This window comes from Equus asinus, chromosome 5 (genome assembly GCF_041296235.1).
Source record: "Equus asinus isolate D_3611 breed Donkey chromosome 5, EquAss-T2T_v2, whole genome shotgun sequence".
Taxonomy (NCBI): domain Eukaryota; kingdom Metazoa; phylum Chordata; class Mammalia; order Perissodactyla; family Equidae; genus Equus; species Equus asinus.
This window is the reverse complement of record NC_091794.1, coordinates 105968376-105983116: the sequence shown is the minus strand read 5'-3', so window position 1 is coordinate 105983116 and position 14741 is coordinate 105968376. Positions and strand designations below refer to the sequence as shown.

At 56.6% G+C, this 14741-nt stretch overlaps 1 protein-coding gene across 2 annotated transcripts in view; it reads left to right on the top strand.

The window, feature by feature from the left end:
* Positions 1 to 11294, top strand: part of PEX14 (peroxisomal biogenesis factor 14) — a 132884-nt gene extending 121590 nt beyond the window's left edge. For both annotated transcript variants that reach the window (XM_014849816.3, XM_014849815.3), the window contains 4 exons: positions 766 to 868; positions 2022 to 2119; positions 5588 to 5679; positions 7628 to 11294. In XM_014849816.3, coding sequence (XP_014705302.1) covers positions 766 to 868; positions 2022 to 2119; positions 5588 to 5679; positions 7628 to 8075 — 741 coding nt within the window. In that variant the 3' untranslated portion in view covers positions 8076 to 11294. The remainder of the gene's footprint in view (positions 1 to 765; positions 869 to 2021; positions 2120 to 5587; positions 5680 to 7627) is intronic.
* Positions 11295 to 14741: the final 3447 nt, after the last annotated feature.

Genomic DNA, 14741 nt, shown 5'->3' with positions numbered 1-14741 from the left:
CAGCTTCCTTTTCCCCCATGGTCAGTTTCTTCTGGTTCTGCCCCTTCCTCTCCCTTTTGCCCCCGTGTCTCAGTTCTGGGGGAATTTGACCGTATTTGGCTCTTATCCGAAGGAAGCTTGTTCTGAGGATTCAAGGCTTAGCTTAGAAAAAGACTGAGGTGACTTCTTTTGATGGCCTCAGAATATCCGTATATTACCCCCCAGTAAAAGAACCAAAGGTCCCAGAAATCTGTTGTGGATTTTCATCTAGTTTCTCGAATAATTTTTTGCCTATTTAATTTTATTCATTTACTTCTGAATGGATAATTCATTCACATGCTTCAAAATGTTAAAGGTTTAGAAACGTATACAGTAAAAAGCTTCCCTACCCACTGGTCCGTGGAGGCCACCAGTGGTATCACTTTCTTATATAACCTTCAACGTTTTTATCTTACAACTTTTAAAGTAGAATTTTAAATATTTTTGTTGCAGAAGTATTATATGTAGCACCATAAGAAAACTAAGAAATGAACGAAGAATTCTCCATCACAATAGATCACATTGATTTTTTGTGTCCCTATTCCCTGGTCCTTATTCAGACAGAATTTTCACATGGTTGTAATTGAAGTCTGTAACTTTTGAATATCTTGTTCATTTACGGTGTTTGCCCAGAGTTTTCAAAACCCCGGGGTGACAGAGAGAAAGTTGGTCCGCAGAATTTCAGAGATTGTTGCAGGATAACCCCATGTATGTGCCCATTCCTCACGCCCACCCTGCTTCTTGTAGAAATACCTGCTCCCCCTCATCATGGGCGGCCGAGAGGACAGGAAGCAGCTGGAGAGGATGGAGGCAAGTCTCTCGGAGCTGAGTGGCAGCGTGGCACAGACAGGTAAAGATTAATGACTCCATCAAGTCACCCCTCAGAGCCTTCTCCAAGCAGCCCCTTCTCTGCCCCCTCCCCTTGCCCCTCCGTCTCCACTTTATGTGGTGACTTCATTTATCTGCTCTGAGAATCTGTTCACATTTGCAAATGAAGCCGCCGTCATTTCGGTTTAATTTGAAATTGCTTGTTTACTGTCGGCGCGGCCTCAATTAATTATGTTTTTACGGAAAGGCTCCCAACCTCAGAATATTAATAAGGGGAATAAAATGACAGCCTTTCTAAGGGCTGTAAAGTTCATTTTTAATTTCTGCTTCTATGAGGTTTTCAGGGGGGTTTTCAGCGAGTTCCCCCCTTCCCTCTAAGAATCCAACACGGGGTCAAGAGAGGCTGTAATTACTGTGGCTCCCGGGACCCCGGCCACCTCCTCTGTCATCGACTCCACCAGGCTTGCGTTCATTACCCAGTGCCCCAATGATGGTCCAGATTAGCTGGGACCTGTCGCACCAGAGGTGGCTTTTCTCCTTTATAAACTTGTTTACTAGGTGGAGGCTCTGAATCTAAAAACTCAGGCAAGTGAGAGAGCCGCTGCCCCAGGCAGCAGTCTGTCCCTCCGGGGCCCATTTGCAAAGCACTCCAAAACCTGGTGGTGTGGTGGTGGCCCCAAGGCCCAGGCAAGGTCACATGACACTGGGGAGCTCTAGCCTCCTTGGGTTGAGTGGAGAGGGTAGGAAGGAGCAGTGGGGAAATGGGATTTGCAGTTTTTAACCACTCCTGGCTATTGTGGAGACCTGAGATGTGTCTCTTCCAGGGTTGGAGGCTTTCCGTGAGTTCCATAAAGACACAGCGAGGCCCGTGAGATGAGGGATGCAGACGTTACAGAAGTTGGAAGAGCCAAGCAAATCATGAGCAGATATAATTAGAGGGGAGAGGTTTTGGACGGATATACTGTTGACCATGGACAACAACACAATAGGAAGATAAAGTAGAAATACTAGAGGTTAGATGCAGTGCAGGTGGATTACCCAGAGTGCAGATAAATTACACGGGTGGAGGGGATGTCTGCAGATAAATTAGATGCAGCAGCTTAAGGTGTGTGGACAGAGAGAAGGAAGAATCGGTGTGTATCATTTAACGGAGATGCACTGCTCTCTCCTCCCAGTGACTCAGTTACAGACAACTTTAGCCTCGGTCCAGGAGCTGCTGATTCAGCAGCAGCAGAAAGTCCAGGAGCTCGCCCATGAACTGGCCACAGCCAAGGTACTTGTCCCTGACTCTCTGGTCCTTCCAGGTCCAGGTCCACCCTGCATGGCTCTCTGCTGTCGTCCTTTGTGCCCAGTTTGCTACGTTCTGTGGGGTCTGACTTTGCCTTTTCCCACGCTGATTGCACAATAGGGGCCCACACCACCCTTGTAGAGAAAGGAGGCAGTCACCCTGTGAGTGGCATGGTATTCAGTGATCGAGGCTGTCCTTTCTGTCTCTGTGTCACCTCCCAATAGGAGGGAGGAAAAGCAGCTCTCTGCCTGTGGCCTTCCTATGACAGCACACACCTCAGCTCTGGAGGCATTCACTGTAGACACAGAGTGGTCTCTACCTGCAGATTAGGTTACAGGTCACAGCATTTCCAAGAACGATTCCAGGGAACAGGGTGGGAGGTGTGCCAAGGCACTGGGCTAGGCTCTGCTGCAGTGGTAGATTTTCAAAACCCGGGTCTCAGGAAGTCAGGTAACCCCTAAAGGAGTATAGAACCAACTGGGATTGACTAGGCCGGTTTCCAGTCCTCACTTCCACACCTGAAGCTGTCTTGGCAAAATCAGACCCTGGGATCAGATCGCCTGGGTCAAAATCCTCCTCTGCCGCATGCCAGCCATGTGACCACAGGCAAGTTACTTAATCTCTCAGAGTCTTAGTTTCCTCGTCTGTAAAATGGAGCTATAATGTGCCTCCTTCAGTGTGTGTTTACATGCTTAGAGCAGTGCCTGGCTCCAGTCGCTCCCAGGATTTCACTCTCTGGCCTGGGTTCTGTGAGTGTGTGACAGGGTCATTCCTGAGGCACTGTCTTGGATGGTGGTCCAAGGAGACAGTGGTCCAGTGTCTCCAGGGCGTCCACTGTCCTCCCCACTCCATCCCCTTCTGTTCTGCTTTCTGGCGGCTTCCATGCAGCCCTTGCTGTGAAGGATCTCACTCTGAGTGGCTCTCCCAGGGGAAGCGCTACCCCAGTGCACAACGAGGTGTGAGCCAGCGCTCAAATCTTTCGCGTTTGCAGAACCCAGCAAAATTGGAATCTTTCCATTTCCAATGGAATCTGGGATATGCCTCCAGTGAAGAGAGGGCCCGAGAATACCCTCCTTGGATCCGCCCCCCACAGAGGTGCTGCTTGCACCTCCTCCTCTGGGCTCTGGTTGGCAGTGGTGCACACTCCCCGGGGGCAGGCCAGCAGCCTTAAAGCAGCGTGAAGGCCAGCCCATTCCCCTCTATTATCTTTTGGAGAGGTGGCCTGCCAATGGCAAAAGCCATTCCGGAAATTGGAAAACTGTTTTCAGACCTCAAGCATTAAGATTAAGACCACATGTTGCATTTTGAGGGGAGGGGGCCCAGGATTGTGCTTGGTGGTTGAAAGCCACCTCTGAGAGTTTCCTTTGCTTTTTTTCTGTTGCCCCCTGCCCATCCCCACCCCTCTCATTCTGTCCTGCACTGAAGTGGGGCTCGCTGGTTTGGTGTCTAAACCCGTATGTGTGAAGACTTTGGTTACCCCGTAAACCAAAGGCCCAGAGCTGTGTTTTCTCAGCTGTAATGTAAGTTTTTGTCTCTGGCTTCCAAACTCCTACTGCAGCTCTGTAAAAAATTAAAAAGAAGAGCGTTAAGTAATTTAAAAACCTACATAAAACTGAAGGCTGGGAGTTTTCTACAACTGTTTTTTAAAGAGACTGGCTAAAAAGCCCCAGATGTCAGATTTTATTTCTAAATCCTGGCATCTGGCACCATATGCGTTTGGAAATTTGAGTCCTTTGTAGGCCGGTGAGTGGAAATTGCTCCCTTGTTAATGGGCTGCTATAGCTTTCAAGGTCTCAGAGAAGCCAGAACAGTGGCTCCTGGATCTGCGCTGTCTGGTGGTCTGGAGTGGAGACCCTGGGGGGATGTGTGTGAAGGCGGCGGGTGTTTGTGGGTGCTCGCTCCACGGCTGCCTAGATTTTCTTTTCCAAGACCTGCAGGCCGCCCTGAGGAGCTTCTCCCTGCAAAGGTGTGCCCACCTGGGGTGCTTGCCTGGGTGGGCCCCAAGCAGCCTCCATCCCATGTCAGAGGCTGGCTTCAGGCTGCCAGGAACACCCAGGGCCACTCCCCTCTGCCAGCCTCAGGCTCCTCGCATTCTCTTAAACCTACAGCTCAGGTTTTCTGTGTCAGGCTGGGTAGCGGTGTCAGGGAAGTGGGGGCCTTGCGTGATTACTCTGTGCACTTGAAGCCACCTCAAGGTGTCCTCTAATCTAGATGATACAGGCCTGCATGCCTGAGGCCATCACACCTGAAATTGGCCCATAAACACTTCACAGGCCGCTTGACCACTGGCAACTATCATCTGGGGGACCACTGTTTGGGCTTTCTTCATCTCCATCTGTCTCAGCAGCATTTGCGAAAAAGAAAGGTGTGGATCTCTGAAGTTTATTTGGAAAACTGTCAAATTCCAAGGGGAAAGGTGTGCATGGAAGGATGGTGTTTGTCTGGGGTTACTGTGGCTGTGTCCTCCATGGGCTCTCCTCAGGGAATGCATTGAGGTTAAGTCCTAGGATGGCTTCTTTCCCTCTGCTGAGCCTTCAGAGTCATCCCAAAAGAACGGCAGTGGATAGTATGGCCTGCAGGTCGTGGCTTTGCAGACAGTAGGGCAGGGTCTGGGACCTGACCTTACAGAGCCGGGAGCCACTGTCTGAGCAGCGGGTGGAAGTGCACGCTGGGTGAAGCCTGTCTTGGAGGCCTGCTTGAGATTCGAGCTGGGCACTGGGCTGGGCAGGTGCTCAGATGTCGCCCTGACCCACCAGGCAGCTCTCAGGCTCCCGTACCTGTGGGTCGAGGCGGCTGCCTGTCTCAGCCCAGAGTGCACGTCTGTGTGTTGCGCGATTGTCTCTACAGGGCAGGGACTTAGGCAGAGGGGGTAGTTGGTGTCAAGATGGAATTTACTTGTTTTGTTTTAATGGGACATTTCAAACCACACAGAAATGAAGGGGGCCGCACAGTGAGCCACATGTTCCCATCACACAGCTGCAGCGTGCTGCCTCGGAGCCGCTGCCTCCTCTCTGCCCACACCCCTACCCCCAGGTTATTTTGAAGCGCATCCCAGACAGCATGTCGTTCCATACTGCAGACACTCCAGTGTGTATTTCTAAAGGATAAGGGCTCTTTTGTTGTCGTCATTTTATTTTACGTCACCACAGTACCATTATCATACCTCAATGTGTGTCATGATTCCTTAATATTGTCAGCTATCCGAGCAGGTAGTGTTAGGAGAATGTTTGTTTTTAGGTTGTTATCACCTAAGCAGGGAGACCCTGGCAAGCAGACCCCTGAATGGGCAGTGACAGAACCTTCCCAGGGGTCACCAGGCTGCACATAGGACACGGAATGCCCCCAGGTCCTGCACTTGAACCGCAGCTCTCTAGCCACCCTGGCTGTTTGAGTTCCACGGGGCAGGAGGCAGCTGCCACTCTGATCCTTGTTCCCCTGTGTTTTGACTTTCAGGCCACCACATCTACCAACTGGATCCTGGAGTCCCAGAATATCAATGAACTCAAGTCGGAAATTAACTCCTTGAAAGGGCTTCTCTTAAATCGGTAGGAGGAGAGAAGGCTCACGCTTCTGTTCTGCTGCCAGCCTGGGACTGGGGAGTGGGAGCCCTTGGGACCGGTCTGGCTGTCACGGGAGTGAGGGGTGTTGTCCCCAGGAGCTCCTGTCCATCCAGCCCCTGATTGAGCTGGTGATTCAGGCATTGATTGGAATCTTTTGAGCTTCTACTTTCTCTCACCAGTGGGCCTCCTTTCTCTCCCTGCTCCAGGGGGACAGTGCAGTGCCCACGAGAGTGTTGAAATGCAGGTAGTTTCTTGGCCCCGTCAAGCCCTGGTCAAGGACAGCTGGGGCCAGATCCTAGGACTTTGAGCAGAGGAGAACATCCTCATCTGAAAACGGGAGCTCCCGACAGGGCCACCTTCTCCTTCATCCTGAACCCTGGCTGGACCTCTCAGTGACAGCTTACTCCCAGAGAACATCCCCACAGAGGGCCTTAGTAGGAAGGGTTCTAGAATCAAGGTGGGGGCAGAAAGCAGTGCCTGTCTCCCCACCCCCAGCTTCTTTGGTCTCCCCCTGCTGTTCCTCTGCAGTGACAGCACCTTCTGTGAGCCCGACAGGAGGCCAGTGCAGCCCTGAATGGAGGGTGACCAACTTGTCCTGGCTTGCCCGGGATCGTCCCATGTCCCAGGAAGTGCTCAATTCTGGGACACCGGGATGGTTGACCCCCCACCGCAGGGTGCCCCAGGACACCTTGCTCAGGCTCTGGTTTCTCTGCAGGCCGGGGTTTAGTGGGGCTAGGGGAGGCAGTATGAAGGCAGAGGGTGGTGGGGTCGAGGATAGGGGGCTGGAGGGCTCTCGTGGCCCCAGCCAGAGCACCCAGTTCTCCAGGCCACCTTTTTCCAGGTCCTCTCTGAAGAAAAGAACGTAGTCTTGAGAGAGGTGTGACTGAGCTCAGGGGCAGCCAGAATGTTGTCATCAGGAGAAATCCTTTGTGTTTCCGAACATAGGAGACAAGGGCCTTTGAGGCCAGGGGGACAGAGAGTTAGAGTCAAGAAAACTGCAAAGTGAATTTCTTGTTAGCGTTCGTGCCACCTTCACCATGTGCAGTCTGTGTCGTGGGATCTGAGGTGGAGGTGCTGTCCTGGGACCAGTGCTGGTGGGACAGTGCGGGGGGGCAGCCAGGGAGAGAGCAGGCCTTTGTCCTCTTGGCTCAGGCAGAGGTGGACCTGCCTGTCCTAGAGCTTGATTTCCAAGCTGTTGCCAAGCAGACCTGACCTCCCAGGTCCCTTCTGGAACGGCTTTGGTCTGGCCTGGCTGCTGGCCCGCGGCCCGCGGCCCGCGGCAGAAACAGGAGTGGAGAACTGACTCTTCCCTGCCAGCTGCTCAGCTCAGAGGTTTTTCTAGCAAAGTGCACCAGTGTTACCCTTCTAGCTGCGATGTTTCTAATCCTGAGGCCAATGGCCAGGCCCCCCTCGCCTTTGGCCCAGGCCATAGACAAGTGAGAGTTGAGGCCCAGGTATCTTGGGTTCCCAGTCCTCTGGCTCAGTCCTGCTTCCCCTTTTGGCTCCCCGTCCTCACGCATTCCCTCTCCAAAGACTGGAGGCTGGGCCATTGCTAAGGACCAGGAGGGAGGGGGCTCCAGGGCATGGCAGGCCCCTCAGGGCTGGCTGTCCAGCACCTGCAAGGAGGGGAGGGCCTGGCCCAGGGCAAGGAGGATCCGGGAGGTCCTCTGAGTGGGGCAGGGTGGTCTGTGGCAGCACAGGGCACCTCTGGCTTTTGTCTCAGCTTCTTCAACCCTCCTACTGGCCAAGAGTTCTAGTTCCTGAGAGGTGGGGGGCGGGGGGCGGGAGAGCTCAATTTTGTACCTGGTCCATGGCCCTGGGGGAGCTGCTCACTGTTGCTGAGCACTTGGGATCAGGAGAGTGTGGCTTTGCTGAGGATGGGAGCCCCAGGAATGCTGTCACCAACCCTGCCATCATCTCCCTTGTCTGCCAGGAGACAGTTCCCGCCGTCGCCATCGGCCCCGAAGATTCCCTCCTGGCAGATCCCAGTCAAGTCGCCTCCACCCTCCAGCCCAGCTGCCGTGAACCACCACAGCAGCAGCGACATCTCGCCCGTCAGCAACGAGTCCACATCCTCCTCGCCCGTGAAGGAGGGCCACAGCCCTGAGGGCTCCACAGCCACCTACCACCTGCTGGGCCCCCAGGAGGAGGGTGAGGGGGTGGTGGACGTCAAGGGCCAGGTGAGGATGGAGGTGCAGGGCGAGGAGGAGAAGAGGGAGGACGAGGAGGACGAGGAGGACGAGGACGTGAGCCACGTGGACGAGGAGGACTGCCTGGGGGTGCAGAGGGAGGACCGCCGGGGCGGGGACGGGCAGATCAATGAGCAGGTGGAGAAGCTGCGGCGGCCCGAGGGCGCCAGCAACGAGAGTGAGCGGGACTAGGGTGGTCGTTCAGCCTCTGGGGACATGGCCAGGCCCTGACTCCTCCTCTGGCTCTGGGAGGGCAGCCTTGAGCCGAGTAGGGAGCACAGCTGTCACAGATTCCGCTGGGGCCTGGGCCCTGGCGTGGGGTTGCATTTCTGTCCACCCAGCCTCCTCTCGCCCGAACGCCAGCTCGGCCACGCCCGCCACTTCCTCAGCTCAGATGGGCCGTTAACTTTGTTCCCATGTCAGGCTGGGGGCGCCAAATTCTCTCGTCTCAAGCCCCCCTCAGCCACATCTCCTGGACAGACGTCTTGTCCAGGGTGTGTCTGCCGAGCGTCTTAGCTAACCTAACACCGTGCATGACAAGAGGTAGTTTTCTTACCTGACTCCTGACCCTCAGTGGAGGAGGAGCTGCGTTGATCTGGTGTCTGCTGTCCCACCGCCCCCCCTCCCCCACGCTCCTTCAGTCACTCTCACCAGGGACCAAGGGGCTGTCTTGTGTTTCCAAAAGCCACAGCCCTGTGCTCCTCTCTGGGCGAGGGCCTTCCAGGGCCCGACAGCCAGGTCTTGCGTGACCGATGCCGCCCTTGTGCGCCTGTCCCAGCCCCACAGCGCCCTGTCGTCCTCCCGGATGAAATCACACTGCACTTCTGACGACCTCGCTTGCCGCGTCGTGGCTCAGCTACCCCCATGGCGAGACGTGGTTCTCACTCCCACGTCGGAGCCAGGCATCAGGGCCTTCCTTTCTGTCCCTCCTACCCAGAAACACATGTTCACTTGTGTGATCAGGTATAAGTTTCAGAATATAAGATACGACTGTATATAATTGTAATAAATACGAGTTGCCACTATTTAATTCCTGCCTGTGGCTGCCTGTCTGCTCATAGCACCCGAGCCTGGGAGGTGGGTCTCGGCTAAGGCTGTGCCAGGTGAGCCCTGGGGAGGGACAGGAGGGCATGTGGGGGGAACGCCTGGGCAGCCCTGCAGGTGGGCCTGATGGCTGGCAGCCCCTGCCTCCCCTGTCCAGCCCCTCCCCAAGGCAGGTCTCGTGGGCCGCTCACCCAGAGCTGGAGGGTTTCATCCTCAGTCCCGAGTGCCGAAGGGGCGACATTCTGATCCAGGAGGAGAAGGGACCTTGCGTTACTGTATATAGACCTGGTGTTGAGTGTGATGAGCTCTCCTTCCTTAAATGGATGAGTGTGCTCCCAGGAGAGAGTGTGTCTCGCTCTCTCTTCCTCCCCCGTCTCCTCTCCCGCTCACCCTCCCTGTCTCCCTTTAACCTTCACACAGCATTTAGCTAAACCCAGAAAAACAGCGCAATGCTCCTGCCAAGGAGCGCTCGGCTCCCTCAAGCCCCCAGTGCTGTGGCCGGGGGTGGGGACAGAGGGCCTGGTCACGTCTCTCTGGGCTCCCTGTGTAGACAAAGGCCTTGGAAATGAAGTGCGGGGACAGTGGCCGCCCGCCGTGGCGGTGCAGCTCGGCAGCCGGTAGGTGTGCACCCCTCGGGCTGGCCGCCTGCCCCAGCCTCAGCCCGGCCTCCCGCCGGCCTGGCCCTGGGGAAGGAGGAGGCAGCGGGTGAGAGACTTGGCACTGGGGCTGTTTTGTCTCAGAACACATTTCACCTCCTGCTTAGGCCCCTTTTGAGGGCTCCGGGCCCAATGCTCTGCCACCCCAACATCAAACCCCTCCCTGACTGTTGGGCCTGGGGCACTCCCGAGGTGTCAGGTCGTGGGGATGTCGCCTTCTCTTTAACCCTCCTGTGTCCAGCCATCCGGCCTGGTTTCTCAGGTTTTGTCTTTGATGCTCGTAACATCTCATGACATCCGTGTGGTCCGTTTTCCCACCGTGTGCTCCCTAGGGACAAGCAGAGCCCACGTTGAGAGTCACCCCTGCCTCTTTGCCATCTTAGTCCCCAGGGGCCACCAGCCTCGCCTGGATGAGGACTCCCAGTGTCTGGGGAGCCGGGCAGGCAGACCTAACCACTGAGCAGAGGGCTGGGGCTTGGTCTGAAGCCCCCGTCTTTCTCCACAGGCCAGGCCTCTGGGGGCTGGAGACAGGGTTTTCTGCACTCTGACCTCCTCAGTGAAAGAAACGCTGGGTCCTGTGTGAGCGGTCACGGGGGTCTCCCCTTTTAGCCTGGTGACCATTCGTCATTGTCTCTAACTTTCCAGACATTTCCGCGTACGATGGAACCAGACAGGGAGACCAGAGGGCAGATAGCCTGGAGTGGAGATGCAGCCAGAGCTGTTTGGGTGGGTGCAGCGGAAGGAGAGCTCCAGCAATGGCCAGGGAACCCCTGGCCCCCAAGAGAGAACTCCCTGGGGCATCACCGTGCCTGGGGCATCACTGTCCCTGGGGCGGGGGCAGCGGGGCATCACAGGCCGTGTTCTTTCCAGCCTGGGTGGTCGGTGGGCCCCCACGTCCCTGGGGCTCACGTGCAGAGAGAAGCCTGGGCCCAGAGGCCTTTTGCCCTGCGGGTCCTATGCGCTGATTTCGGCTTTTGAGGACAGAGAGTCTGGCGTGATTTCAGGGAGAAAAAAAACCCCTCCCCAAAACGGCGTGAGTGCTGCCTAATAAAGGCAGCTGCCGGACAGAGGGAAAACAGCCCTTTGAAAAAAAGCCTTTCATTAGAAAAATAATGCATTTCATCCAAATAAGGTAAAAATATTTGGAATGGGGCAGAAGTGAGCAGCAGGCAGCGCCTGTCAGGCCCTTTCTGGAAAGGAGAAGATTATTAAACTCAATTACAATGTATTTTTGTAAAGTGTCTTTTAGGAAAGAACTCGCCCCAGTGCTGAGAGGCTGCAGGACGGCCCTCCTGGCCCCAGGGTCTCCCAGCCACCTCACTGTGACTTGGTGGCCCTGCCCTGGCAGCCCCAGCACTCTGTGGGTGTTAGCGACACCCCCGGAGCAGGCGAGGTGGCAAGGGAGCATCCCTGGGGCTGCTGCTCCATCTGCCTGTCCCGGGTCAGCCTCCTTTGGCAGAGGGGCCATGCAGACGCGGGCTGGGACCCCTGGCTGGGAAGGGGCGCGTTCTGGATGAGGGAGAGGGGATGCTGAGTTTGTAAATGTGCTTTTTTTTTCATATTGTGAGAGTACATCTCAGATGTTTAAAAAATCCAGTCAACATAGAAGGGAATAGAGTGAAAAATCCCTCTTCCGCCTCTCCTTTCGGTTTCACAGGTGTGCTTAGTCTCTGTCTCTCTCCTTTTGAATAAAAACGGGAACTCCTCTTCACGGTGTTGTGTGACTTGCTTGTGTCACTGAAGAGTGAATCGTGTCCTTGGGGGCTCACGTCAGGTGGGAGTGGAGGGTTCTGCAGAAGGCTCCTCTCTGCGTGCCTCTGTGCCCAGCCAGGAGCGCTGAGATGCTCCTCCTCAGGCCTGGACCCTGACCTCCGGCTCCACTGGTGACTGCCGCCGCCCCAGCCCAGCCCTCTGCAGTCCCGTTCCCCACCCCAGCCCAGCGCTGCCCCACCCCTGCCCTGCCCTGCCCTGCCCCAGAAAGGAAGGGCAGGCAGGAGACATTTTCTGAGCCTGACAGCCCAATCCTGAGGAGTTTACTTAATCCTTGCTGTTTCTTCATCTGTTTGTTTAAAATTGTTTTTGCCAAGGCACTCAGAGAAAAGTGTCACAGGCTCCAGAGCAGACGCAAAGGCACCAGTGAGACCCTCCAGGTGGGGGTGGCTCAGCCTCAGGTGAGGTGCTCTCTTGGGGGTAGACCCCAGTGCTGGCTGACCCCTCTCTGGCCCCTGCTCCTTCCCCCTGCACAGATGTTTCCCAACCCAGGATCCGCTGCCGCCTGCCAGGGGCAGTGCCTGGGCAGATGCCTCCAGGGCGTGGTGCTGCCGTGTGACCGCCACCTGGTCTGCTGGAGAGCTGGCACAGGCCAACACCCAGGGCCCGAGTGGGGGCCCCGGCCTCTGCCGCCCCCAGCCCCCAGCTCAGGACTCTCGGGCACTCTTTCTAACGTCGAACCAGTTTGAAATCTCCAGCATTCTTGGTGCATTTCACTTGAATCATGAACAAGCCTTAATAGTTTGCTTTCATTGAGCATTTTAAACTTCATGCTTTTCTAGAAAAAGTGAGATTTTATCATGTCATAAGGAGAATTCCTGAAGGCTTTCCCTCCTGCCTGACAAGTCCTGAAAGGATCTTCCTTCAGGTGACGGGCCCATGTTTTTAAATACACCTTGGGAACTCGGGCGCCTCGCTCTGGGCTTCCCCGGCCCGGCCGCCCCGGGAGAATGGGCTCCAGGGCATCAGCAGTTCCAGGGATGCCCTGTAGGTCCAGGCTGTGGCAGCCGGGCCTCGGGGAGGTTCTGGGCAGGGCTGAGCAGTGAGAAGTCAGGGCAGGGCCTTGGGGTTTTTTGGCGGGGAAAAGGCCTTGGACTTTCCAAGGCCGTGGTGTCTCCCCCGATTGGCATGAGCTGCGGGGCTCACAGGAGGAGAAGCAGCTAGGTCTGGCTGCTCCAGCCGCCATGTGCCTCCTGTGCTGGCTGTGGGCCTCCTGGGAGGCACTTCCTGTCTGACCTGTCCCAGAGGGTGGGGTGGCTCCTCCCAGTAGGGTGGCACAGGCCTGGTCCTTGTTCGTTTCCCACTGTGTCCCCAGAACTCCAGCCTGTCTGAGGGGTCCTGCCGCTCACCCTGCTTCCTAGAGGCCTGACCCAGACCTTGGGCCAGCAGCCCTTCATCTACCAGCCCCTGTGCCCTGGCCCTGGGGCAAGACAGCCTCTGGGGCCAGGGCCACCTCTCATGAAGGTGGATGGACAAGCTGCCTTTACCCAGATTCACTGGTCGTGCTGGCTCCGCTGCCTGGGGGGAGGGCGGCCCTGTGGCTGCGGGTCCGGGTGGGCTAGGGCAAGGCCGCTTGTGAATGCCCAGGCCTGGCTTCTGTGGTTGACTCAGCTGCGGTAGCACCCAAGCCGGGCCAGGTCGTGGGAGGTGGGCAGGCCACTGAGCTCAGCACCAGCCCGTGCAGCTGGTTCTGGCTCTTTCCAAGAGGTTACAAAACTCTTGAATTTGCCCCAGTTTGGGTGTAGGAGCATCACACCACCACAGCTAATTAAATCTCAGAATGAAAACATGTTTAACTGCAATTCCAACTGATTCCAACAAGCCACAGGGAGTGTTGTGGGGCCTGGGCCCACTCCACACCCCTGGGGTGGGGCACCGCGGCAGCTGCAGGCCCCTCCTTCTTGGAGGTGGGCGACACTGTCTCAGTGAGGGTGAGCTCCTGATGGGCGTGGTGGGTGCTTCTCTCGTCTGGGGCAGTGCCTGGGATCGGGGCAGCGCGTTGGCCTGGTGCAGCATCCTGTTGGGTCACAGGCCCTTGTTCCCCTGAGGCTCTTCTGAGGAGTGCCCTGAAACCCAGTGCCCCCTTCCCTGCCCTGGACACGGGGCCCTCATGATCCATTGCCCTGGGTCCTGGCGCCTGCCCTGTCCTGAGTGTAGCTTGGAAGCTGGCCGTGCCCGCATCTAGGCAGGGCCTCCCATCCACTGTGTGTGCGTCTGCTGTGGTCCATCCGGGCCTAGAAGACCTGGGGGCAGTTTTGTGGAGTCTGCCCTGAGTATCCGTCCTCCCTCCCCTGGGCCCCAGGAGTCCCCGAGACAGCTGAAGTTGGAGCCCCCAAGAGCTGCCCCCGAAGGCCTCTGTGGGCCCTGCCCTGCTGCCCCCGAGGCAGTGCCCAGAGGGAGCCCTGTGGTCACACCCCCACCCGTCGGCGGAGGACCGGTTTGGCTCCCTGCCTCCCCTTGGGCCCCACGGGAGGCTGCTCAGCCCACCGGGCCTCTGAAGCTCCAATAATGGTTTTAATTTGTTGAACTTGTGTTTTATCCCATAAATTAGTCACTGTTTTATTTAACAGAATCGAGATATCCACAAACAATAGGCGAGTTCCAACTTGAACATTTTAATAAGACAGAAAAAAGTATATATTTTAGAGTCTGTTACAAACATATTTATGTAAATAGCCTGTGGGCTGCGTTCCAGGAGGAAAGAAGAAAGGGTTAGGCCTCCGAGCTGGCGCTGCGTGAGAAACAGCTTTCATAGGGGAAGCGACACAGAGCAGGGCGCTAGGAGCGGTGCAGACCCTCGGGGCTCCAAGGGCCAGGCAACCCCTGTGGCCGCTCCCCCTGCGTCCCTGGCCGCTGGTGCCCCCTGCGAGGTGCTGCTGGGACGTCTCCTTCCCAGCCCCTAGTTCCCTCCTCAGGAAAGTGGGTGTGCTCATTGCAGGGGTGTGACATCCAGTGAGATGCTCCTCAAAGTGGAAGAACTCGGCAGACCCCACAAGCGTCCCCTCCCCAAGGCCCTGGGATGCCTGGCCACCTGGAAGGAGGTCAGCTCAGGGCAAGGCTGGCAAGACAGTGCAGATGCTGAGGTTTCATGAGAGGTGGGTCACCATTTAGAAGTGTCGTGGCAAACGAGGTGTGAGGCCTGGTGGGAGTGCTCGCGCCACCCACGCTACTGAGGGAGCCCCCAGCCATGGTGCCACCAGGCCTGGGGCTGGTGGCTACAGACCCAGGAATCAGCCCCCTCTGGCTCTACCCTGATGTGCTCCAGGCAGGAGCCGAGCCAGCATCCGGATCAGATCCGGGTACGCGCCGTTCCCAGCCCGGGCAGGTCCCTGCAGGAAGGAGGAAGGAGCCGAGGGAGGAGGCAGAGGGATGCCCCTGCCAAGCGCCT